Raw genomic sequence first — 26,701 nt, 5'->3', positions numbered from 1 at the left:
GGTCTGGGTCGTCTAGAAAACGAGTGCGTCAGGTAAAGCTTGCAGCAGGGAAGTGCGTTGTGTTACGCTGCTTGGTGTTGAAGTGGCTGATGATATGAACTCTCCTCTGGCGTGTGTGTGCATCTTGGCATGACACGTTGCTCTGCTATCTTTGCCGAGTGGGATTTTCTTTGAAGTAAAAACGTGCAGGCCTAACTATCTGCTGGCTGCCGACCCGACCAAGGAACCAACCCTGACTAAGCCCCCTGCATTTTGAAGATACAGTATAGTATTCCCTTAAGTATGTTTCCATTGTCAGTATATGTATTGTTGCACTGAATGCCTTGACCTTTTATGAGCTGTGACGTCAGCAGCCAGTTGAGTTCAACAGATGGGTATCATCATTTAAACATAATGTCACAATGTCAGTCAAAAATAAAGAAGGCAACAGTGTTTATCATTGAGTACGTTTACATGCGCATTAATAATTTGATATTAAACTGGTTATGGCGGCAGGCAGATTATGCAATAGTCATGTAAACACCTTACTCTGTTTATCTTAATCGTCGTAAGGTCAATCAAAGTAAGCGTACGCCGATTACAACACCTGGTTTTCTTGCAATATTTCAAATTATTCAGACATGTAAGCACCTTAATCGGTGTTCCAGCAGTGCACAGTATTTGATCTGCGGATGTGCTGGCACCAGCCGAGCAAGCCTCCCTCTTTAGCGTGAGTGAAGTGAGTTCGGAACAACTGAATGTATGCATCTTAAAAGTAGTTTTCACATTCAAAATATTATGTCCGAACTCAGAATCAAATATGCTTCCCAAAAATAAAATGATCGCTGTGGTAGAAGGTTTATTTTGATTGGCGATTTTCTGCATTTATCAGAGTGCCATCAGGTAGCCTGATTTCAGATGTCTTTGTAAACCGGATTATTAGGGAAATCGTTCTTCTTGCAAAGTATGTAAATGTTTCAATCAAATTATTATATTAATCTGACTGTCCACAATAATCGCATTATTGTGTGCATGTAACCATACTCATTTATGAGTTGAATGAACTGGATTCAGAAAAGAAATCTGTGCTACCAGCATGGTGATTGGTTTCCTTATATTGACCTGTATGCAGAAGACAAAATACCTGAGACTATGACAAACTTCTAATGATGCCCAGTGCTGTGATTGTATTTGTGCTTGGCTTGACAGTGCATGGTCCAAAATTGTTTGGCCTATGGTTATGTTTTGTACAATCTAGGGCTAGGAAGTAGGCATTATGATGAAATGTGTGTCTGTGTTTGTCTCTGTCTGTGTTTCCGTCTGTGTCCGTGTCTCTGCATCCAGCTCCAGGAGGCCAGACAGATAGAGAAGGAGCGTCTGAGACAGCAGCATCTGCAGCAGTCACCAAACAGTCAACAGGAGCCTCCTTCATCCCCCCACCAGCACCAAGGCCCCCCCGCCTCGCCACGCCAAGTGCTCCCTGCTTCACCCCACCAACAGGCCCCCGCCTCCCCCCACTTTGAGTCCCCTGCCTCCCCCGACCAGAAACCTCCTGCCTCCCCCCAACAGAGCCAGGAGCAGCACACCGCCCCACCTCAGCCCTCTGCCTCCCCTAAACAGGAGCAGCACACCGCCCCACCTCAGCCCTCTGCCTCCCCTAAACAGGAGCAGCACACCGCCCCACCTCAGCCCTCTGCCTCCCCTAAACAGGAGCAGCACACCGCCCCACCTCAGCCCTCTGCCTCCCCTAAACAGGAGCAGCACACCACCCCACCTCAGCCCTCTGCCTCCCCTAAACAGGAGCAGCACACCGCCTCACCCCCACCTCAGGAGGAGACCACCCAGGTGCCTGATCAGAACGCCCACGAGGACCCGGAGCCAGAAAACGGCTCTGTGTTCTGCAGTGCTGAAAATGAGCAGACTGAGGCGGACCAGGCTACTGCAGCTGCTGCACAGGGTAAGTCTCTCTCGCTCTCGCTCTCGCTCTTTCTCTCTTACTCATTCACTCACACACTCACTCACTCACTCTCACTCATAGTCAAAAGTCCTCTTCTGTATGTCTCTCTGGAAGTCATTGTTCCATATTTCACTGAGTCACTGCATTTGATTAGGCAAGCACTGTCTGTAAAATCCATGTGTGTGAATTAGTATTCCTATTCTCTGCTGAGAGAGAGAGGTCTGCCATGTTAATAGAGCTCTTAAATGGAGGGAAGGAGGTAATAAAACTTCCATCAGAAGTCAAGGGCTACGTCCCAAATGGCACCCTATTCCCTTTATAGTGCACTACTTTTGACCAGAGCCATATGGGCCCTAGTCAGAAGTAGTGCACTAAATTAAGAATAGGCAATGTATAAATATACACTGAGTCTACAAAACATGCCCTTTCCATGACATAGACTGACCAGGTGAATCCAGGTGAAAGCTATAATCCCTTATTGATGCCACTTCAATCAGTGTAGATGAAGGGGAGGAGACCGGGTAAAGAAGAATTTTTAAGCCTTGAGACAATTGAAACATGGATTTTGTATGTGTGCCATTCAGAGGGTGAATGGGCAAGACGAAAGATTTAAGTGCCTTTGAACGGGGTATGGTAGTAGGTGCCAGGCGCACTGGTTTGTGTCAACTCCAACGCTACTGGGTTTTTCACGCTCATCAGTTTCCTGTGTGTATCAAGAATGGTCCACCACCCAAAGGACATCCAGCCAACTTGGCACAACTGTGGGAAGCATTGGCGTCAACATGGGTGTTATGATGAGTTTCTCGGATATCAAGTAATCAAGGATGTAAGAATATACTTAGACACTTTGTAGAAAGTTAATGCAAATGTTTTATTAGTCGGTACCGGGTTCGATACAACAAGGACAGAGCTTTGCCTCTTGCTATTTCGAACTGACTCAAACAAAGATCCACTCTCCCTTATACACCCTCGGTTACCATTTCCTTAACATACATCTGGTAAACCTCCATAGGCACTCCCTTTCTTTGATGTTATTACCCTTTACCCATAGTCAGTATATCCTGTCCATCAATCATGCTATCGTAAACATCAGTAATCTCCTTTGACATAAGGAATGCAGACTTTGTGTCACCCAACCACTTATCTACTAACTCTAACCTGGTCCACATGATACTATGACATGACATCATTACAATAGACCAGCATCCCTGTGGAACGCTTTCGGCACCTTGTAGAGTCCATGCCCTGACAAATTGAGGTTGTTCTGAGGGCAAAAGGGGGGGGGGGGGGGTGCAACTCGATATTAGGAATGTGTTCATAATGTATTGTACACTCAGTGTGTGTGTGTGTGTATATATATATATATATATATATATATATATATATACACAGTGGGGAAAAAAAGTATTTACTCAGCCACCAATTGTGCAAGTTCTCCCACCTACAGTTTTTTACAATCACTTTGGCACTAATTTCAGAACCTTGACGTCATTTTTCAAAACTCTAGACACAAAACTCACAACCAATTATCAAAATGCACATTTTTCAAAACTCTAACACTTTTTTCAATTGCTTGGATACAATACACATAGAACTAAGATCATTTGTTCATTTAACAAAAATCACCTGTTCAATATGACACAACTTAACATCAAAGTACTACTATTTCAAAAGGCAATTCACACATTACATTTCAGATGAGTGTCTATTCATTTCATTACAATTATCCAACTATCAATTGATACAACTGCTCAAAATGATAAGTAACTGTTGCATTACTCTTAATGCATAGTTGTATGGAAACAGACAAACAATATTCCATGTTTAGATCATGAAAGTTTCAAGATAACGAGATTCATTGTCACCAATTAGCGTGGAGCATGAACCAATTAGACTACATTATCTATGGATGTAATATTTCATCATCATTCTTTATCAGACACCGTTTCTATGGTCCCATGTACCATCTTTTCAGACTATTTACAGTATTGACAGTACTGCACTGTATGGATGAAGGCCCTTGTAATTGCTTGTCCAATTCGGCCAACTTGTTACTGATGATTGAGTTCACATTATGGAACGAGTATATAAAGAATTGATTGGGATCCACTTGCAACAACATAGCGATACGTACTGTAACATGGAGCCGGCAGGTGATCCAGGTCACAATAGAGGTCATGCAGTGGTGGGAGGAAGACGTGTTGGTCAAAGGAATGGCAGGGGACAAGCACCCCTTCTGAGAGGTGGTCGTGGGCCTCGTTTGAGAGGTGTGGGGGAACGTGGTAGAGGACAAGGCCACGGACCAAGACAGCGGCAGCAACAGCAAAGAGTGTCCAATGAAATCCGAGCAAGCATGGTTTCAGGCCCATGCACAATTTACCACCCTGTATTTACCCCCATACTCTCCTTTCCTTAACCCGATTGAGGAATTTTTCTCCACATGGAGATGGAAGGTTTATGATAGGCGCCCTCATGAACAAGTCACTTTTCTCCAGGCCATGGATGACACATGCAATGACATCACGGCAGACCAGTGTCAGGCCTGGATTCGCCATGCCCGAAGGTTTTTTCCAAGATGTTTGGCTAATGAAAACATCCATTGTGATGTAGATGAGAACCTGTGGCCAAATCCACAAGACAGAGTTGATGAAAATGTAGAAGTACAGTAATCACTCCTATGTTTTGCTTTTTACAGGACAAGCAAGCAAGTTGAGGAACACTGCATTTGATGTTTTACAGTACTGTATCGTTTTTCATCAACATATTTCAGATTTTGTTCAATGATTCCACTGTGTCTGTAGTATTCTCTCTACTACAGCAGTACTTTTACAGGGATGTATTTACATGTAGTACCATAATGAAACATGTATCACCTATTTTGTACTACAATATTTAATGATTGTACGAACAATGACACAGTGAAACTATCGGTTGCTTGTGTGTGGGTGATCTAAATTAACGTTTCATTGGTATTTCACAATACATTTGTTTTTTGAACCAATGATTGTGCAAGTGCAAGATTTCTTTAAAGATATGAATGCATAATGCAATGTTTTGAACATTGGACAACCTGTGTTACAAGTGATGACCGTTTTGAGTTTTGTGTCTAGAGTTTTGAAAAATGACGTCAAGGTTCTGAAATTAGTGCCAAAGTGATTGTAAAAAACTGTAAAAAGATGAGAGAGGCCTGTAATTTTCATCATAGGTACACGTCAACTATGACAGACAAAATTAGATTTTTTTTCCCTGAGAATCACATTGTAGGATTTTTAATGAATTTATTTGCAAATTATGGTGGAAAATAAGTATTATACAGTGGGGAAAAAAAGTATTTAGTCAGCCACCAATTGTGCAAGTTCTCCCACTTAAAAATATGAGAGAGGCCTGTAATTTTCATCATAGGTACACTTCAACTATGACAGACAAATTGAGATTTTTTTTCTCCAGAAAATCACATTGTAGGATTTTTTATGAATTTATTTGCAAATTATGGTGGAAAATAAGTATTTGGTCACCTAAAAACAAGCAAGATTTCTGGCTCTCACAGACCTGTAACTTCTTCTTTAAGAGGCTCCTCTGTCCTCCACTCGTTACCTGTATTAATGGCACCTGTTTGAACTTGTTATCAGTATAAAAGACACCTGTCCACAACCTCAAACAGTCACACTCCAAACTCCACTATGGCCAAGACCAAAGAGCTGTCAAAGGACACCAGAAACAAAATTGTAGACCTAAACCAGGCTGGGAAGACTGAATCTGCAATAGGTAAGCAGCTTGGTTTGAAGAAATCAACTGTGGGAGCAATTATTAGGAAATGGAAGACATACAAGACCACTGATAATCTCCCTCGATCTGGGGCTCCACGCAAGATCTCACCCCGTGGGGTCAAAATGATCACAAGAACGGTGAGTAAAAATCCCAGAACCACATGGGGGGACCTAGTGAATGACCTGCAGAGAGCTGGGACCAAAGTAACAAAGCCTACCATCAGTAACACACTACGCCACCAGGGACTCAAATCCTGCAGTGCAGACATGTCCCCCTGCTTAAGCCAGTACATGTCCAGGCCCGTCTGAAGTTTGCCAGAGTGCATTTGGATGATCCAGAAGAGGATTGGGAGAATGTCATATGGTCAGATTAAACCAAAATATAACTTTTTGGTAAACACTCAACTCGTCGTGTTTGGAGGACAATGAATGCTGAGTTGCATCCAAAGAACACCATACCTACTGTGAAGCATGGGGGTGGAAACATCATGCTTTGGGGCTGTTTTTCTGCAAAGGGACCAGGACGACTGATCCGTGTAAAGGAAAGAATGAATGGGGCCATGTATCGTGAGATTTTGAGTGAAAACCTCCTTCCATCAGCAAGGGCATTGAAGATGAAACGTGGCTGGGTCTTTCAGCATGACAATGATCCCAAACACACCGCCCGGGCAACGAAGGAGTGGCTTCGTAAGAAGCATTTCAAGGTCCTGGAGTGGCCTAGCCAGTCTCCAGATCTCAACCCCATAGAAAATCTTTGGAGGGAGTTGAAAGTCCGTGTTGCCCAGCGACAGCCCCAAAACATCACTGCTCTAGAGGAGATCTGCATGGAGGAATGGGCCAAAATACCAGCAACAGTGTGTGAAAACCTTGTGAAGACTTACAGAAAACGTTTGACCTGTGTCATTGCCAACAAAGGGTATATAACAAAGTATTGAGAAACTTTTGTTATTGACCAAATACTTATTTTCCACCATAATTTGCAAATAAATTCATAAAAAATCCTACAATATGATTTTCTGGATTTTTTTTTCTCATTTTGTCTGTCATAGTTGACGTGTTCCTATGATGAAAATTACAGGACTCTCTTATCTTTTTAAGTGGGAGAACTTGCACAATTGGTGGCTGACTAAATACTTTTTTCCCCCACTGTATACCCTTTGTTGGCAATGACACAGGTCAAACGTTTTCTGTAAGTCTTCACAAGGTTTTCACACACTGTTGCTGGTATTTTGGCCCATTCCTCCATGCAGATCTCCTCTAGAGCAGTGATGTTTTGGGGCTGTCGCTGGGCAACACGGACTTTCAACTCCCTCCAAAGATTTTCTATGGGGTTGAGATCTGGAGACTGGCTAGGCCACTCCAGGACCTTGAAATGCTTCTTACGAAGCCACTCCTTCGTTGCCCGGGCGGTGTGTTTGGGATCATTGTCATGCTGAAAGACCCAGCCACGTTTCATCTTCAATGCCCTTGCTGATGGAAGGAGGTTTTCACTCAAAATCTCACGATACATGGCCCCATTCATTCTTTCCTTTACACGGATCAGTCGTCCTGGTCCCTTTGCAGATAAACAGCCCCAAAGCATGATGTTTCCACCCCCATGCTTCACAGTAGGTATGGTGTTCTTTGGATGCAACTCAGCATTCTTTGTCCTCCAAACACGACGAGTTGAGTTTTTACCAAAAAGTTATATTTTGGTTTCATCTGACCATATGACATTCTCCCAATCCTCTTCTGGATCATCCAAATGCACTCTAGCAAACATCAGACGGGCCTGGACATGTACTGGCTTAAGCAGGGGGACACGTCTGGCACTGCAGGATTTGAGTCCCTGGCGGCGTAGTGTGTTACTGATGGTAGGCTTTGTTACTTTGGTCCCAGCTCTCTGCAGGTCATTCACTAGGTCCCCCCGTGTGGTTCTGGGATTTTTGCTCACCGTTCTTGTGATCATTTTGACCCCACGGGGTGAGATCTTGCGTGGAGCCCCAGATCGAGGGAGATTATCAGTGGTCTTGTATGTCTTCCATTTCCTAATAATTGCTCCCACAGTTGATTTCTTCAAACCAAGCTGCTTACCTATTGCAGATTCAGTCTTCCCAGCCTGGTGCAGGTCTACAATTTTGTTTCTGGTGTCCTTTGACAGCTCTTTGGTCTTGGCCATAGTGGAGTTTGGAGTGTGACTGTTTGAGGTTGATGACAGGTGTCTTTTTTACTGATAACAAGTTCAAACAGGTGCCATTAATACAGGTAACGAGTGGAGGACAGAGGAGCCTCTTAAAGAAGAAGTTACAGGTCTGTGAGAGCCAGAAATCTTGCTTGTTTGTAGGTGACCAAATACTTATTTTCCACCATAATTTGCAAATAAATTCATTAAAAATCCTACAATGTGATTTTCTGGATTTTTTTTCCTCAATTTGTCTGTCATAGTTGACGTGTACCTATGATGAAAATTACAGGCCTCTCTCATCTTTTTAAGTGGGAGAACTTGCACAATTGGTGGCTGACTAAATACTTTTTTTCCCCACTGTGTGTGTGTATATATATAAATATATAGTACCAGTCAAAAGTTTGGACACACCTACTCATTCCAGGGTTTTTCTATTTTTCCTATTTTCTACATTGTAGAATAATAGTGAAGACATCAAAACTATGAAATTAACACATATGGAATCATTTGAGATTCTTCAAAGTAGCCACCCTTTGCCTTGATGACAGCTTTGCACACTCTTGGCATTCTCTCAACCAGCTTCATGAGGAATGCTTTTCCAGCGGTCTTGAAGGAGTTCCCACATATGCTGAGCACTTGTTGGCTGCTTTTCCTTCACTCTGCGGTCCAACTCATCCCAGACCATCTCAATTGGGTTGAGGTCAGGTGATTGTGGAGGTCAGGTTATCGGATGCAGCAATCCAGCACTCTCCTTCTTGGTCAAATAGCCCTTACACAGCCTGGAGGTGTGTTTTGGGTCATTGTCCTGTTGAAAAACAAATGATATTCCCACTAAGCGCAAACCAGATGGGATGGTGTATCGCTGCAGAATGCTGTGGTAGCCATGCTGGTTAAGTGTGCCTTGAATTCTAAATAAATCACCACTGACAGTGTCACCAGCAAAGCACCCCCACACCATCACACCACCTCCTCCATGCTTCACGGTGGGAACCACACATGCAGAGATCATCCGTTCACCTACTCTGCGTCTCACAAAGACACAGTGGTTGGAACCAAAAATCTCAAATTTGGACTCATCAGACCAAAGAACATATTTCCACCGGTCTAATGTCCATTGCTCGTGTTTCTTTGGCCCAAGCAAGTCTCTTCTTATTATTGGTGTCCTTTAGTAGTGGTTTCTTTGTAGCAATTCGACCATGAAGGCCTGATTCACGCTGTCTCTTCTGAATAGTTGATTTGTCTGTTACTTGAACTCTGTGAAGCGTTTAGGCTGCAATCTGAGGTGTAGTTAACTCTAATGGTAACTCTGGGTCTTCCTTTCCTGTGTGTGGTCCTCATGAGAGCCAGTTTCATAATAGCGCTTGATGGTTTTTACGACTGCACTTGAAGAAACTTTCAAAGTTCTTGTAATGTTCCGTATTGACTGACCTTCATGTCTTAAAGTAATGATGGACTGTCGTATTTCTTTGCTTATTTGAGCTGTTCTTGCCATAATATGGACTTGGTCTTTTACCAAATAGGGCTATCTTCTGTATACCACCCCTACCTTGTCACAACACAACTGATTGGCTCAAACGCATTAAGAAGGAAATAAATTCCACAAATGAAATTTTAAGTAGGCACACCTGTTAATTGAAATGCATTCCAGGTGACTACCTCATGAATCTGGTTGAGAGAATGCCAAGAGTGTGCAAAGTTGTCATCAAGGCAAAGGATGGCTACTTTGAAGAATCTCATATATACAATATATTTTGATTTGTTTAACACTTATTTTGTTACTACATGATTCCATATGTGTTATTTCATAGTTTTGACGTCTTCACTATTATTCTACAATGTAGAAAATAGTAAAAATAAAGAAAAACCCTGGAATGAGTAGGTGTGTCCAAACTTTTGACTGTATGTGTGTGTGTATGTATGTATATAAACTCAGCAAAAAAAGAAACAGCCTTTTTCAGGATCCTGTCTTTCTAAGATAATTTGTAAAAATCCAAATAACTTCACAGATCTTCATTGTTTCCCATGCTTGTTCAATGAACCATAAACAATTAATGAACATGCACCTGTGGAACGGTCGTTAAGACACTAACAGCTTACAGACGGTAGGCAATTAAGGTCACAGTTATGAAAACTTAGGACACTAAAGAGGCCTTTCATCAGCCTCTGAGAAACACCAAAAGAAAGATGCCCAGGGTCCCTGCTCATCTGCGTGAACGTGCCTTATGCATGCTGCAAGGAGGCATGAGGACTGCAGATGTGGCCAGGGCAATAAATTGCAATGTCCGTACTGTGAGACGCCTAAGACAGAGCTACAGGGAGACAGGACGGACAGCTGATCGTCCTCGCAGTGGCAGACCACGTGTAACAACACCTGCACAGGATCGGTACATCCGAACATCACACCTGCGGGACAGGTACAGGATGGCAACAACAACTGCCCGAGTTACACCAGGAACGCACAATCCCTCCATCAGTGCTCAGACTGTCCGCAATAGGCTGAGAGAGGCTGGACTGTGGGCTTGTAGGCCAATGGGCACAAACCCACCGTCACTGGACCAGACAGGACTGGCAAAAAGTGCTCTTCACTGAGCAATTGCCGTTTTGTCTCACCAGGGGTGATGGTCGGATTCGCGTTTGTCGTCGAAGGAATGTGCGTTACACCGAGGCCTGTACTCTGGAGCGGGATCGATTTGGAGGTGGAGGGTCTGTCATGGTCTGGGGTGGTGTGTCACAGCATCATCGGACTGAGCTTGTTGTCATTGCAGGCAATCTCAACGCTGTGCGTTACAGGGAAGACATCCTCCTCCCTCATGTGGTACCCTTCCTGCAGGCTCATCCTGACATGATCCTCCAGCATGACAATGCCACCAGCCATACTGCTCTTTCTGTGCGTGACCTCCTGCAAGACAGGAATGTCAGTGTTCTGCCATGGCCAGCGAAGAGCCCGGATCTTGAGCACGTCTGGGACCTGTTGGATCGGAGGGTGAGGGCTAGGGCCATTCCCCCCAGAAATGTCCGGGAACTTGCAGGTGCCTTGGTGGAAGAGTGGGGTAACATCTCACAGCAAGAACTGGCAAATCTGGTGCAGTCCATGAAGAGGAGATGGACTGCAGTACTTAAGGAAGCTGGTGGCCACACCAGATACTGACTGTTACTTTTTATTTTGGCCCCCCCTTTGTTCAGGGACACATAATTCAATTTATGTTAGTCACATGTCTGTGGAACTTGTTCAGTTTATGTCTCAGTTGTTGAATCTTGTTATGATCATACAAATATTTACACATGTTAAGTTTGCTGAAAATAAACGCAGTTGACAGTGAGAGGACGTTTCTTTTTTTGCTGAGTTTATGTTTATGACCAACTCAGTGGCCTTGTGGTTAGAGTGGCCACCCTGAGATTGCAAGGTTGGGTGTTCAATCCTCGGCCGAGTCATAACAAAGACTGTAAAAATGGGACCCCGATGTATCTCTTTCTTGGCACTCAACATTAAGGAGATGGATTGGGGGTAAGGCCGTGCGATAGACTAGCGTTCTGTCCGTTGATGTACATCAAGCCGCCTCACGCTACAGAAACAGGAGACAAGCCAAGGCTACTACTAATGTCTGAATATGGCGTCCATTCTAGACTCCTTGGCCTGACCAGAGGCAGTTAAACTCTACAAGGCAGAGGTCCTTTATTGGGATTCATAATGAAATGGTCCTCCGAGACCTTTGCAGTTTAATATGTTTTGTACACATAGTGGAGGGATACATTAAATGGAAGGTTTCACAAAGGAGTTATGTGCATTGGTTAATTGCATAGCAGCTCCCTCTGTGTAATTCTGACTTCAATGTCACCATAGGAAAGCATGGTAAATTGTATTTATGTATGCACATAGTATGAAAATGTATGCACTCACTAACTGTAAGTCGCTCTGGATAAGAGCGTCTGCTAAATGACTAAAATGTAAAATGTATTTGAATCTCTCTAGGTTTGTTCCAGCAAGATGCTGAAGGGGTTGTAGAGGAAGAACCAGTCAACTATGAGGAGCAAGCTCAAGAGATGGTCCAGACCATGCTGCAGGAAGTTGTCAATACAGTTATTGGAGGTAACACACCATTTTCTTACCTTTTATACTCCTATATAGTATGTCTTGTCTTGTCTGTAGAACATTGGACTCACTGTAGTGCCTTGAAGGTTGTTCACATTGCACTAGAATGAAATAGAAATGATCTTACGTTCTAATTCATTTTTAGCCCCACTGTTATGTTTTCTGAGACGATCCTATACTCTGTTTTAGCTGATGTCCCTGTGTGTGTGTAGAATGTAGGGAGAGTGTGTGCAGCGCTACAGAGTGTGCAGATGATACGCCAGTCCCGGTGGTGGTGGAGGAGGAGGAGGAGGAGGGGCTGGGCAGCGACACAGAGAACGTCCATGCCAACGGTATCCCTGGCACGCCCATATCTACTGGCTTCACCCCCTCACTGACGGACGACAGGCTCTCTGTCTCGTCCAACGACACTCAGGTGCCCACCCACACTGCTCCCCTACATAGAATGCCATTGACAGCTTCCCAAATGGCACCTTATTCCCTATATAGGCTATGGCCATTGCCCTATGGGCCCTGGTCAAAAGTAGTGCACTAAATAGGTAATAAGGATTCAGATACTGTCTATCGAGTATTAACAGATTAGTTGATAAATCGAAGTATTTGAGTGGCATCTGATTTGGCGTATTCATGTACATATGTGTATATGAAAACATCTGATATGGCGTGCTAATATAAGATAAGTGTGTGCATTTCCTTTTCTAGGAATCTGGAGCTACGAGTGGTTCCTCCCCTGTTGCTAAGTTCTCCCATATCCTCCAGAAGGATGCCTTCTTAGTGTTTCGCTCCCTCTGCAAACTCTCTATGAAGCCACTGTCTGATGGACCCCCTGATCCTAAGTAAATTCTCCTTGATATTCTGTCACACTTAGTTACTGTACGAATAGATGGCCATAGGAATTGACTGTGTGATTGAACCTCTTGGTAACCCTTTTCTTAAAGGGCGTGGGTATAATGCTTTATAAGTTGTTATAAGCATGTATTGAACCTTTATTATGGCTAAGGCTTATAATATGTTAAGTCTGTGCATAACATTGTCAACTGTCTCACTGTCTGTTAGTCCAGATCAATATAAGATGATTGTATGACATTATAAAGATGTCATATATGCTCATGACAAGTCTTAAAATGCATAATAAGGCATTTGGATGCGTCAAGTAAACTTTGTCTCTGTAGATCTCACGAGCTGCGCTCCAAGGTGCTGTCCCTCCAACTGCTGCTGTCCATCCTGCAGAACGCGGGGCCCATCTTCAAGACCAACGAGATGTTCATCAACGCCATCAAGCAGTACCTGTGTGTGGCGCTGTCCAAGAACGGAGTCTCCTCGGTCCCCGAGGTCTTCGAGCTCTCGCTCTCCATCTTCCTCACCCTCCTGTCCCACTTCAAGACCCACCTCAAGATGCAAATCGAGGTACTGTAACTGTTTGGCTCTCTTCATTTTGAATGAATAATAACACAACAAGATTTAGTTTCATTAGTGCGTTTTGTTTGAATGCCTTTGTAAATACTGTGTAATAAACTCTTTACAAAATTATTTATACAGGATTTGGTGGAGTTTTATCACTGAGTGTAAGGAGTTTTTTTTAAACTTTTCCCTCAGGTGTTTTTCAAGGAGATCTTCCTCTACATCCTGGAGACGTCCACCAGCTCCTATGATCATAAATGGATGGTGATCCAGAGTCTCACCAGGATCTGTGCAGGTTAGTGTCTGTCTACTGTGCAGGTTAGTGTCTGTCTACTGTGCAGGTTAGTGTCTGTCTACTGTGCAGGTTAGTGTCTGTCTACTGTGCAGGTTAGTGTCTGTCTACTGTGCAGGTTAGTGTCTGTCTACTGTGCAGGTTAGTGTCTGTCTACTGTGCAGGTTAGTGTCTGTCTACTGTGCAGGTTAGTGTCTGTCTACTGTGCAGGTTAGTGTCTGTCTACTGTGCAGGTTAGTGTCTGTCTACTGTGCAGGTTAGTGTCTGTCTACTGAACTTCTCACTACAGAGGATTTGTCTATCTGTAAAACCCTGATGAAGGCTAAGGGTTGAAACACGTTGGTCTTACAAATAAAAAAATGTTTTTATGAAGTTGCATTGTCCTCCAAAAGTTGCTGAATCACCTCTTCACCTCAGTTTGCTTCTCTGTTCATGTACCTTGGTTGGATAGCGAGGTAACGGAAGTATTCCTTTCTCTCTGGTGTTCTGTCTCCTCCAGGTATGATACCACCTCACACTACTGAGGCTTTGACAGACAGACACTCACCTCTGTCTTCTCTCTCCTCACAGACGCCCAGAGTGTGGTGGATATCTATGTCAACTACGACTGTGACCTGAATGCTGCTAATATATTTGAGAGGCTGGTCAATTACCTATCTAAGATAGCACAGGGCAGAGTGGGGCATGAGCTTGGCACCACACCTGCTCAGGTAAAAGATGCTTCCAATGGACATTCATCTTCCATACATCTCCTTTCCTGTTGTGTGACCATTTAAATGTGTTTATTTGTTGTAGGAGCTGAGTTTGAGGAAAAAGGGTCTGGAGTGTCTAGTGTCCCTCCTCAAGTGTATGGTGGAATGGAGCAATGATCAGTATGTGAACCCCAACTCTCAGACCAGTCTAGGTAAAATCCCACTTACATACTACCTACTGTTGAATAAGAGCCACTACGTTTCCCCTGAGACCAAGTCACCCTCATTCATAACCAGAACCACTGCAGTAGACTTGGGACTTCTTTCATTACACACAAACCCACTGAGATGCGACGGCCTTGCTTCCACCCATATCTCTAACTACACATCTGAGATCTCTCTTCAGCTCACACTCAATTATATTTGTGTTTATCATGACATGTTCCATCACTGATCTGGATCTGCTTTCCTCTCTTTCTTTGTTGTTCTAAGGGAGAGCAGGTAAATCATCAAATGTATTCCTAGACTTAGAAACCCATGGTTTCAGTTAGTTAGAGCCTGAGGTTGATCTTGACTATCAGTTTTAGCAGAAATCCCCCTGCGTTAGAGTTAGGCTGTAGCTACCCTTCAGTTTGTTGTGTGGTCCTGTGTTTGTTAACCTGCTGTGAACACTAGTGGTGTTCAGGCTTACAGCAGGAGACCTAGTAGGGAGCCCCTGAGACCTCTGACAGTGTTTTATAAAGGGAAGGGTAATTATTGATATTATGGGATGTCCCTACGTGCCACCCCTCGCCTCTGTAGGTCAGGAAAAGCCAGTAGAGCAGGAGCCCAGTGAGAGCACCAAGCCCCCAGAGAGTATCAACCGCTACGGCAGCCTCAACTCCCTGGACTCCACCACCTCCTCAGGCATCGGCTCCTACAGCACCCTCATATCAGGAACTGACAACGCAGAGCAGTTCGAGGTCCTCAAGCAGCAGAAAGAGATCATCGAGCAAGGCATCGACCTGTAAGTGTGTGGGAGACTGGAAGTAATTTCACAGGGTCTGATCTATAAATCACCTTGCATCCTTAATAACTAATCATTATGATTTGTAGATCAGTCAATCTGCTCAGCCGATGATAAGTGACTGAGCAGGATTTATACTCTCAAACTTGCCTGTGTCATACAGATGTGAAATGTCCCCCTCTCTCTCTTCCTGTGCAGGTTCAACAAGAAGCCAAAGAGGGGCATCCAGTATCTACAGGAGCAAGGCATGCTGGGTACCACGCCGGAGGACCTAGCTCAGTTTCTGCATCAGGAGGAGAGGCTAGATTCTGTAAGGACCTGCTGAAACTACATAACATGCAATGGGATTCACTGCCTGGTATCCTTGAGGGAGCAGTTTACCAGACACGGATTAAGCCTTAAGATATTTTTCTGTGTTAAATATTAAACTTTTGTTGTTCTCACTTTTGTTGTCCACAAATATATTGAATATACACTGTATTTTCATTGTTTGTGTATATTGAAGTGCCTCTGTATGGACTTTGCTTTTCAGACTCAGGTGGGTGAGTTCATCGGGGATAACGAGCGCATTAATAAAGAGGTGATGTACGCCTACGTAGACCAGATGGATTTCCAAGGCAAGGACTTTGTCTCGGCTCTGCGTCTGTTCCTGGAGGGCTTCCGTCTGCCTGGAGAGGCCCAGAAGATCGATCGACTCATGGAGAAATTTGCGGCCAGATATTTAGAATGTAACCAAGGGTGAGTCTCTCTCTGGTTTCCATGTCAGTAGACAGACTCCATGGTATGGGTTAATGGATGATGTTGGTAGTTATGTTATTGCATATTAGATGTTATGACATTGGGCTTTTTCTAATCCTTCAGGCAAACTGAGTTTGCTAGTGCAGATACGGCCTACGTCCTGGCTTATTCAATCATTATGCTGACAACAGACCTTCACAGTCCACAAGTAAGTCACTCAGACACGGCTTATTTACCTTTTTATGAGTGCTTATTGATTAAGAGAGGTCATTTTTCTGTGACCTAAATTCTTTGGGACTTTTTTCCCCCCCTCCCAGGTGAAGAATAAAATGACTAAAGAGCAATACATCAAGATGAACCGAGGAATCAACGACAGCAAAGATTTACCTGAGGAGTACCTGTCAGCCATTTACGATGAAATCGCAGGGAAGAAAATAGCCATGAATGAAACAAAGAAAATCACCCTCAAATCCAGCAAACAAAGCAAGTCAAGAATGAAACAAGCACACTATATGGACTAAAAGCTAGTCTGTCCTCTGAGCCACAGTGATGGCATCAACATATTGTATTGTGTGGTTAGGTGTTGACACTGTGTACAGTAGGTGTGTGTTTGTGTGTGAGAGCATGCTCACTAAGTGTCTGTCTGTTTTGTCCCAAGGTGTGGCCAATGAGAAGCAAAGGCGTCTGCTGTATAACGTAGAGATGGAGCAGATGGCTAAGACAGCCAAGGCCCTGATGGAGGCAGTCAGCCATGTCCAGGCTCCCTTCACCAGCGCCACCCACCTAGACCACGTCAGACCCATGTTCAAGGTAACCCACCTAGACCACATCAGACCCATGTTCAAGGTAACACACCTAGACCACGTCAGACCCATGTTCAAGGTAACCAACCTAGACCACGTCAGACCCATGTTCAAGGTAACCAACCTAGACCACATCAGACCCATGTTCAAGGTATACCCACCTAGACCACATTATACCCATGTTCAAGGTAACCCACCTAGACCACATCAGACCCATGTTCAAGGTAACCCACCTAGACCACATTAGACCCATGTTCAAGGTAACCAACCTAGACCACATCAGACACATGTTCAAGGTATACCCACCTAGACCACATTAGACCCATGTTCAAGGTAACCCACCTAGACCACGTTAGACCCATGTTCAAGGTAACCCACCTAGACCACGTTAGACCCATGTTCAAGGTAACCAACCTAGACCACATCAGACCCATGTTCAAGGTATACCCACCTAGACCACATTAGACCCATGTTCAAGGTAACCCACCTAGACCACATCAGACCCATGTTCAAGGTAACCCACCTACACCACATCAGACCCATAGAATTAGAATAATACTTACAAAATATATAATTACAAAAAATACCACTCCTTTTATTTTTATGGTAAAACCTATGTTCAAGGTAAGTCACCTAGACTACGTCAGACGAATATAATTAGAATGCAACTCATTCTATTCTACGGTCAGACCCATGTTAAAGGTAACCCGCCTAGACCACGTCAGACCCATATAATTAGAATAAATGACCGTTAGGATAAGAATTCGAATGAAACTCATTCTATTTATATGGTCAGACCAATGTCCAGACCAAGGTACGACAATCCCACCACTGTTACGTCACCATTACTCACAGTAGTAATGCATTCCCTTCAGTATCAGATGGGATTGTAGTTGATGCTGGAACCAAATGCAGAATACCAATTCTAAGATGGTATTACACATAACTCAATTTGAGTGTAAAAATGTGTAATCTTTTGATATTTCTTGCACCAACATCCTTGGTCTGGAAATCCAAATAAATCCTTATTTTTGTACTGACCTTGTGTGTGTTTTCCCCAGTTGGCATGGACCCCGTTCTTAGCAGCGTTCAGTGTGGGTCTACAGGACTGTGATGACACTGAGGTGGCCTCTCTGTGTTTGGAGGGGATCCGCTGTGCTATCAGGATAGCCTGCATCTTCACCATCCAACTGGAACGTGATGCATACGTGCAGGCCCTGGCACGCTTTACCCTGCTCACAGCCAGCTCTGGTATCTCTGAGATGAAACAAAAGAACATTGACACCATTAAGACCCTCATCACCGTCGCCCACACTGACGGAAACTACCTGGGCAACTCCTGGCATGAGGTTAGCACCTCTTACATATTATCGTCTTACATAGTACAGTCAGTGTATTTCAATATTTTTGACCAACCAGGACGTTATTATGAAAGAGAATGTCCTCAATGACTTAGGTCTGCATTGTTCTGTCTCCCAGTAAATGTTTTTACCAACCAGTATCTTAAAAGAGATAACTTGACTCAATAGCTAAATAAAGGATGATTAGTATAGTAACCCTCCATTAAAATCCCATCTGAAAGGTTCTCCTCCGTTCTCTCCTGGCCTCCACAGATCTTGAAGTGTATCAGTCAGTTGGAGCTGGCCCAGCTGATCGGGACGGGGGTGAAGGCCCGCTACATCTCAGGGACGGTCCCGGCCAAAGGGGGCCTCCTGGCCAGCCTGAGAGAGCAGGCCTCAGACAGCTCAGAGTACCTGGGACTGGGTCAGTCCTCTCTCCTTTCCATTGATAGTCTGCATTCCAAATGGCACCCTTTTCCCTATTCCACCCTAACCCCATAGGGCTTTGGTCAATATAGGGAATACTAGGGTGCTTTTTGGGATGCACCCAGGCTGTTGGATTAGATACCCTTTAGGCTATTGTTACAATGGCTAGTTTTGTTGGACATGTATCTCAATGTTTATCTTAGTGGTAATGTCATATCATGGTTCATGGTTTGATATTTTCTTAACATATAATGTAGTGTTATGTGTCATTGTTTGGCTAACGGGTTTGCTTGAAACCTTTTTCTCATTACACATTGTTTGTCTTGCAGCTGGAGGTAATGTGGACCGTAAACAGATAGCTAGTATTCAGGAGTCCATTGGAGAGACAAGCTCCCAGAGTGTAGTGGTTGCTGTTGACAGGTAGGCTGATAGAATGGGCCTTCTGATGGAATTCATTCAATATGTTGTTTCCTCTCTCCAGTTTTATTAGTCAATAAACCTTTATTTTGTATAATGTCTCCCCTCCCCATAAGACCATAAAAGCACTCACTATTGCAGATGGAATAAATGTCATATTTTTATGTTTTTTCAGAATATTTACTGGATCTACCAGACTGGATGGCAATGCAATAGGTTGGTATCAGTTACATTTGATCATAACTGTACATTTTTATCCAATGATGTGTAGGTGTGGCAAGTAGCCTCAGTTAGAGAGTTGGGCCAGTAACCGAAAGGTCGCTGGTTCGATTCCCAGAGCCGACAAGGTGAAAATTGTTTTATTCTTTTTCTGTACCCTTGAGCAAGGCACTTAACCCCAATTGCTCCAGGGGTGCTGGACAATGGTGACCCTGGCCATGACCCCACACCCTGTGGGGAGATGGGATATGCAAGAAACATATTTGCTTTACACACTTGTGTGTAACAGGACAAATATAAGCACCCTCCAAATTATCTAGTGAAACGGAATGTAATGCCTGAATATGAATAATAACAGATTGAAATGAATTTGTTCACTCTATGCAGTTGATTTTGTCCGGTGGTTGTGTGCTGTATCAATGGACGAGCTAGCCTCACCAACACACCCACGCATGTTTAGCCTTCAGAAGATTGTGGAGATCTCCTACTACAACATGGGCCGCATCAGGCTTCAGTGGTCCAGAATTTGGGAAGTCATCGGGGACCATTTTAACAAGGTACTGGTTTATTTATTATTTTTGTGATAAAAACATTTGTTGGGGGGAAAAAATCCATAATTGGCAAGAATTTATAGTGCTGTTCACCTGCTGTTTTTGTGTTGATGTTTAAGTATATGTTGAGAGATTGTGTTTGTATCTGTACAGGTTGGATGTAACTCCAATGAGGATGTGGCTATATTTTCTGTGGATTCCCTGAGGCAGCTGTCTATGAAATTCTTAGAAAAAGGAGAGCTCGCCAACTTCCGATTCCAGAAGGATTTCTTGAGGCCTTTCGAACATATAATGAAAAAGAACAGGTCAGCTTTGTTTTATTTTATAACCTGCACTGAATAATGCATGAAATGAAATCCCAATGCTGGTAAGAAATGCCGCCATTGCATCCTTTGTTGCCTAAAACGATTCAAACCTTGAAACGATTCAGCTATTCAAACCTTGAAATGATTCAGTGAATCAAACCTTGAAAACAATTCAAACCTCAAAATGATTAAATGATTCAAACCTGGGAAATGATTCAACGATTCAAACCTGGAAAATGATTCAAACCTTGAAAGGATACAATGATTCAATAATTATTCAAACTGTAATGCCATTGCCTACAGGTCTCCTACCATTCGAGACATGGTGGTGAGGTGTATAGCTCAGATGGTGAACTCCCAGGCTGGGAACATCCGGTCGGGGTGGAAGAACATCTTCTCAGTGTTCCACCTGGCTGCCTCGGACCAGGACGAGAGCATCGTGGAGCTGGCCTTCCAGACCACCGGCTACATCGTCAGTAAGTGTTGGGTTATCTGACTAACACTAGATAGTCCTTGGTCAATGACATGACTTACCGCTGTAAACATTAAGAATAATAGAGGATGGTAGTACAAAGAGAAACTAAAAAACAGAAACCTCGAACACTTATTTATTACATTGTCCTTTTTATAGATATATTTTTAAGTATATTTTGTCATTTCTTTTAAATTGTGTTCTCAGCGAATGTATTTGAGAAGCACTTCCCGGCCACCATTGATTCCTTCCAGGATGCTGTGAAGTGTCTGTCTGAGTTTGCCTGTAACGCCTCCTTCCCAGACACCAGTATGGAGTCCATCCGCCTCATACGCCACTGTGCCAAATATGTGTCTGAGAGGCCACAGGTGAGCACTATATAGCAAAGGAGTTGAAGTAGCCTATTCAGAGATAATACTAGGATGTGAAATACTAGGGCAGAAGTTCTAAATAATGTATTAAACTCTCTGCATGGCCATAAGACTGTCTAACCCATGTGTAAAACCCTCTCCTCCCTCTCTTGCCAGGCCTTCAAGGACTACACCAGTGATGACATGAACGTAGCCCCGGAGGACCGGGTGTGGGTGAGGGGGTGGTTCCCCATCCTGTTTGAGCTGTCCTGCATCATCAACAGGTGTAAACTGGACATCAGGACCAGGTAAAGCCCCTCTCATCCTACCTGGGACAAACTTGTAGGGAAGTTCTTCCTAGCCACTGTGCTTCTACTTCTGCAATGCTCTTTGGGCTTTAGGGCGGTATGTGTAAAGCACTTTGTGTCAAGTGCTGATGTAAAAAGGCTTTCTGAAATACATTTTATTAAATACCAGTGTCCCTAGTCCGTGTTTGGCCATTTACTGATTGAGTTCCACCAGTGGTGTGATCATTATATAAAATAACTTAGAAAATGTATTTTTTGAGTGTGAACCCTCTACTAATAAATAATTCCTGTTTCCTTGCCATTGCTCTAGGGGCTTGACTGTGATGTTTGAGATTATGAAGACCTACGGTCACACCTATGAGAAACACTGGTGGCAGGATCTGTTCAGGATCATCTTTAGGATCTTTGACAACATGAAACTGCCAGAGCAGCAAACTGAGGTAAGAAGCTCAAGTTGATAGGAACTTTGTGTCATAGCCAGAAAATACATAGCATGTTGAGCCCTATGGGTCCTGGTCAAAAGTAGTGCACTACATAGGGAATAAGGTGCCAACTGCTGTACACTAATGAGCTTCATTTTCCTCTTTAAACCCAGAAAGCTGAATGGATGACCACCACCTGTAACCATGCACTTTACGCCATCTGTGATGTCTTCACTCAGTACTTTGAGTTTCTCAGTGATATTCTCCTGGACCATATCCTGTCTCAACTGTACTGGTGTGTACAACAAGGTGAGAGGAGAGAGCTGGTTGTCCGTGTCTCATCTAAAACACCTCAGAGTTTTAGACCTCTCTCTCTTCCCTCTCTCTCTCTGACCTCCTCTGTCTCTCCTCAGACAACGAGCAGCTGGCGCGCTCAGGTACCAACTGTCTGGAAAACGTGGTCATTCTGAACGGGGAGAAGTTCAACCCAGAGACGTGGGACAAAACCTGCAACTGTATGCTGGACATCTTCAAAACAACCATCCCTCATGCGTGAGACCCTTTTGCTATCAGAGGAAGTGTTTTACTACAATAGGGATTTCATATTGAATGTTTTTATGTTCTATGAACTTGAACCATCTACAGTTGATAACAACAGTAGATTGACTCTGTTCTGTATTGGGCATCCTCTCCTTAGGTTGTTGACGTGGAGACCAGCAGGGACAGAGGGGGAGCTGATGCAACAGTACGACCCCTCAAACCTGGTAGGTTTACTGCTCATCTGTGTTCGCCATTCCCCTTTTACCATCTATTTGGTTTATGTTTGAGACTTTAAACTGACCTCCCAGTACACTACTTCTTAACACTCTCATAGAAATGGGATCATCATGCTGAGTTGTGATTATGTATGATAAGGTATGTCGAATCTACATACAAGTCCCTCTCTGGTGTTGTCAGGACTCCATATCCCAGAAGTCAGTGGACATTCAGAGTCGTACAGAGGACCAGCAGTCAGAGTGCAGTGTGGACAGGATCTCCCCGGAGAACCAAAGGCAGAGAACGTACAGCGGCTCCTCAGGCACATATGAGGACGGACCCAGAGCTAGGACCCCAGCCAGTGAGTTTGTTTGGAGGTTTACGGGGCAAGTCCATAATCCCTGGCTCCTAGACAGCACTCCCCGGATTTTGTCTCGCCAATGCCTTTGTCTCTCCCCCTGCCCCTGTCTCTCTTCCTGCCCCTGTCTCTCTCCCTGTCTCTGTCTCTCTCCCTGTCTCTGTCTCTCTCCCTGTGTCTGTCCCTGTCTCTCTCCCTGTGTCTGTCCCTGTCTCTCTCCCTGTGTCTGTCCCTGTCTCTCTCCCTGTCTCTGTCCATGTCTCTCTCCCTGTCTCTGTCCATGTCCCTGTCTCTCTCCCTGTCTCTGTCTCTCTCCCTGTGTCTGTCTCTCTCCCTGTGTCTGTCCCTGTCTCTCTCCCTGTGTCTGTCCCTGTCTCTCTCCCTGTGTCTGTCCCTGTCTCTCTCCCTGTGTCTGTCCCTGTCTCTCTCCCTGTCTCTGTCCATGTCTCTCTCCCTGTCTCTGTCGCTCTCCCTGTCTCTGTCCATGTCTCTCTCCCTGTCTCTGTCCCTGTCCCTGTCCCTGTCTCTGTCCCAGTCTCTCTCTGTCTCTTCTCCCACCTCCTATTCCTCTTTCCCTCTCCCTGTTTCTCCCCCCGTCCCTCACACTGCCTGTCCTGTGTCTGTCAATGTGTTGCAGAGGTGCAGGAGCAGAGGTTATTCTCAGTACTGCTCATTAAGTGTGTTGTGCAGTTGGAGCTGATCCAGACCATAGACAACATGGTATTCTACCCCGCCAGCAGCAGGAAGGAGGATGCAGAGAACCTGGCTGCTGCACAGGTAACCATGGAGTTTGTACTGAAGTCAGCCTGTTTCAATAACTGAAGGGAAAGCCAGTAAGGGAAAAATGTATCTTATGACAAATAATATTTTGAGAGGGGCTGTCAATGTTATTACAACTAAAAAAAGGTTGTGAATCCTTGGTCCACGTCGGTCCCTGGATGGGACACCAGATGCTGCTGGAAGGGGTGTTGGAGGGCCAGTAGGAGGCACTCTTTCCTCTGGTCAAAAATAAATAAATATCCCAATGCCCCATGGTAGTGATTGGGGACATTACCCAGTGTAGGGTGACATCTTTCGGGTGGGATGTTAAACGGGTGTCCTGACTCTCTGTGGTCACTAAAGATCCATGGCACTTATCGTAAGAGTAGGGGTGTTAACCCCGGTGTCCTGGCTAAATTCCCAATCTGGCCCTCATACCATCATGGCCACCTAATCATCCCCAGCTTCCAAATGGATCATTCATCCCCGCCCTCCTCTCCCCTGTAACTATTCCCTGGGTCGTTGCAGTAAATGAGAATGTGTTCTCAGTTAACTTACCGGGTAAAATAAATAAATAAAGCAATCAGTTTGGCTTACTAACGTTTGGTTATAACTGAGCATTGTGTTGTTGTCAACCTCTCCAGAGAGACACAGTAGATGCAGACGTCCTGTTGGAGGCACAGGACCAGGGAATGTACCGCTATCTGACCTCGTATCAGCTCTTCAAACTGCTGGACTGTCTGCAAGAGTCCCACCGCTTCGCCAAGGCCTTCAACTCCAACAACGAGCAGAGGACTGTCCTGTGGAAGGCAGGTGGGTGACTGGGTGACTCAGAACCCCCTATACCTTCAAATGATCATCCCATTTCCATTTGAGTGATTTAGCAGCATTCTTATCCAGAGTGACTTACAGGAGCAATTTATGGTTAAGTGCCTTGCTCAAGGGCACATCGACAGATTTTTCAATTCCAACGCACTTAACCGCTAGGCTACCTGCCGTCCCAAGCTATAATCATGACCTCTTATGACGCAGAGATCCTATAAATTACTACTCTATATGGGATTCTACATGTAATTCTTGTCTTATGATGTCTGATGTTGTGGAATTAGTAAACAGTGGCATTCGAATGGCTTTATGACAGACTAACATACAACAACAGTTGTCTCACAACGTATGTATGTATGTTTCTCAGGTTTCAAGGGGAAGTCCAAACCAAACCTGTTGAAGCAGGAGACTAACAGTCTGGCCTGTGGCCTCCGCATCCTGTTCCGCATGTACACAGACGACAGCCGCAAGGCAGCCCGGGAAGAGGTGCAGAGACAACTGCTCAAGTAAGAACTTAGCTAGAGGAAATTGTGCTATTGATTTGTGTTAAACAGTTTGCTTGTTCAGCACCCTTTAGTCCCTCATTGTGGACAGGAGTGAATACCGGTAGTACAGACATTGAGGCAAGAACCTGTATTTTGCTAGCCTGGTCAATCAGACTGACTGCTGCACTCACGTTTCATTTAAAGTGAAACAGAATGTGAGTTATCCCGAGAACAGGCTGGGTTCCACTAGGCTAATATTCTGCTGCTCGGAGTCTGGAAAAAGTGCCACACTCACTCACTCTTCTGTAATGTCTCTGCCTATTGCAGTGTGTGTAGTGAGGCCCTGGCCTACTTCCTTACTCTGACATCAGAGAGCCACCGGGAAGCCTGGACCAATCTCCTCCTCCTCTTCCTCACCAAGGTGGTGAAGATTAGCGATGACAGGGTGAGTCGATCACAAAGTAGAGTTCTCAATTAATCTTTCCTCCATTCCTCGCCTCGTTCTCAAAACGCATTGGAGAAGAAGGTCCAAGGGGAGAAGGTGAGGAGATAGGATGCAAGGAAACATGTAAAGATGAATTGAGACAGAGGCTTAGTTGTAATTTTCCCTTCCCATGTCTGTGGAGAATGAGCTAATCGGATTCCCTCCTTTATCCAGTTCAAGGCCCATGCATCCAGGTACTACCCACTCCTCTGTGAGATCATGCAGTTTGACCTGATCCCAGAACTCCGGGCCGTGCTGCGTAAGTTCTTCCTCCGCATCGGCAACGCCTTCGACATCTCACTGCTGCCCAGTCCCAGAGTGGAGCTAGGGCCTGCTGGGAGCCAGTGACGACATCACTAGTGGACCAGGACCAACACAGGCTCCTCAGACAGTCCCTCTCTGGGGTGGGAAAGGGAAAGATTGCATCCCAAATGGCACCCTATTCCCTATATAGTGCACTATACAGGGATAGGGTGCCATTTGGAACACAGACGAATATGTTTAACCCTCTCTGAACTCTGCCCCTCTGAGGGCCACAAGGGATTCATAAAGCGGACAGTGACGGGGCCCGCAGAAAGGTACTGGAAGCTCCTCCATGCTGCACACAGTGATGCTCCTGAGATTAACTATTGACAATAGTGTAGTGAGTGGGGCCCACAAAAGCACTGAAAGAATGGCTGCAGTATGGCTTCCTGGTACAGCATAGAAATATCATACTAATGATAAAATATAACAATGCAATTATTCTGGTCATTTCTCCCCGTCTGACCAGAGGGCTGACTAACATTATGGAGGGTGTGATGTGCGCTTTTTGGTATCGCTTGGCATTCTTTTATGAAACTGAGGTATGAAATGGTTAATGAAAAGGACGAGTAACGTTAGCAGTGATTTTATTTTGCGCAACCACTAAGTATCAAAAGCATCAGCCCTCAAATACAACTAGACAAATCAAAAGTAGCTTTTTAGTATCGTAAGATACTAAAACCTGTCGTTTGTTTTCTTTTTAAATCTAACAGCACTCTTGTCATTTCTTAAGCATACTGGCATTTTCTCACTTCAATTTATCCTTACCATGGCTCTAGTTTGTCTTTTGGAGTATGAAAATGAGTAAACATTATTCCATTTTATGTATATACTGTAGTATTTTATTTAAATTAAAACAATTTGAATTTGCAAATGAGTTGATGTTATGGAAATAAAGCATAGGAGGTTAGTGGCACCTTAATTGGGGAGAACGGGCTCGTGGTAATGACTGGAGCAGAATCATGGAATGGTATCAAATTAAACGCATGGTTTACAGGTGTTTGATGCCGTTCCGGCCATTTATGAGCCTCC

The 26,701-nt window shown here is 44.4% G+C and overlaps 1 protein-coding gene across 1 annotated transcript in view; it reads left to right on the top strand.

Annotated features, from left to right (window-relative positions):
• Positions 1-26,543, top strand: part of LOC311098783 (brefeldin A-inhibited guanine nucleotide-exchange protein 1-like) — a 37,011-nt gene extending 10,468 nt beyond the window's left edge. The window contains exons 6-39 of the mRNA XM_084139348.1: positions 1,324-1,452; positions 1,780-1,936; positions 11,838-11,954; positions 12,170-12,372; positions 12,660-12,793; positions 13,130-13,364; positions 13,554-13,653; positions 14,221-14,360; positions 14,446-14,554; positions 15,144-15,348; positions 15,547-15,658; positions 15,881-16,086; positions 16,210-16,294; positions 16,404-16,569; positions 16,745-16,896; positions 17,951-18,238; positions 18,503-18,653; positions 18,985-19,075; positions 19,248-19,288; positions 19,679-19,848; positions 19,996-20,147; positions 20,451-20,623; positions 20,827-20,987; positions 21,147-21,277; positions 21,588-21,717; positions 21,873-22,008; positions 22,113-22,251; positions 22,397-22,463; positions 22,657-22,816; positions 23,451-23,590; positions 24,217-24,385; positions 24,765-24,903; positions 25,210-25,327; positions 25,541-26,543. Coding sequence (XP_083995474.1) covers positions 1,324-1,452; positions 1,780-1,936; positions 11,838-11,954; positions 12,170-12,372; positions 12,660-12,793; positions 13,130-13,364; positions 13,554-13,653; positions 14,221-14,360; positions 14,446-14,554; positions 15,144-15,348; positions 15,547-15,658; positions 15,881-16,086; positions 16,210-16,294; positions 16,404-16,569; positions 16,745-16,896; positions 17,951-18,238; positions 18,503-18,653; positions 18,985-19,075; positions 19,248-19,288; positions 19,679-19,848; positions 19,996-20,147; positions 20,451-20,623; positions 20,827-20,987; positions 21,147-21,277; positions 21,588-21,717; positions 21,873-22,008; positions 22,113-22,251; positions 22,397-22,463; positions 22,657-22,816; positions 23,451-23,590; positions 24,217-24,385; positions 24,765-24,903; positions 25,210-25,327; positions 25,541-25,714 — 4,980 coding nt within the window. The 3' untranslated portion in view covers positions 25,715-26,543. The remainder of the gene's footprint in view (positions 1-1,323; positions 1,453-1,779; positions 1,937-11,837; positions 11,955-12,169; positions 12,373-12,659; positions 12,794-13,129; positions 13,365-13,553; positions 13,654-14,220; positions 14,361-14,445; positions 14,555-15,143; positions 15,349-15,546; positions 15,659-15,880; positions 16,087-16,209; positions 16,295-16,403; positions 16,570-16,744; positions 16,897-17,950; positions 18,239-18,502; positions 18,654-18,984; positions 19,076-19,247; positions 19,289-19,678; positions 19,849-19,995; positions 20,148-20,450; positions 20,624-20,826; positions 20,988-21,146; positions 21,278-21,587; positions 21,718-21,872; positions 22,009-22,112; positions 22,252-22,396; positions 22,464-22,656; positions 22,817-23,450; positions 23,591-24,216; positions 24,386-24,764; positions 24,904-25,209; positions 25,328-25,540) is intronic.
• Positions 26,544-26,701: the final 158 nt, after the last annotated feature.

The sequence above is a fragment of the Coregonus lavaretus genome (genome assembly GCF_964263955.1).
Source record: "Coregonus lavaretus genome assembly, chromosome: 23".
Classification (NCBI taxonomy): Eukaryota; Metazoa; Chordata; class Actinopteri; order Salmoniformes; family Salmonidae; genus Coregonus; species Coregonus lavaretus.
Note: the sequence above shows the minus strand (reverse complement) of the source record. Positions and strands in the feature narration are given on the sequence as shown.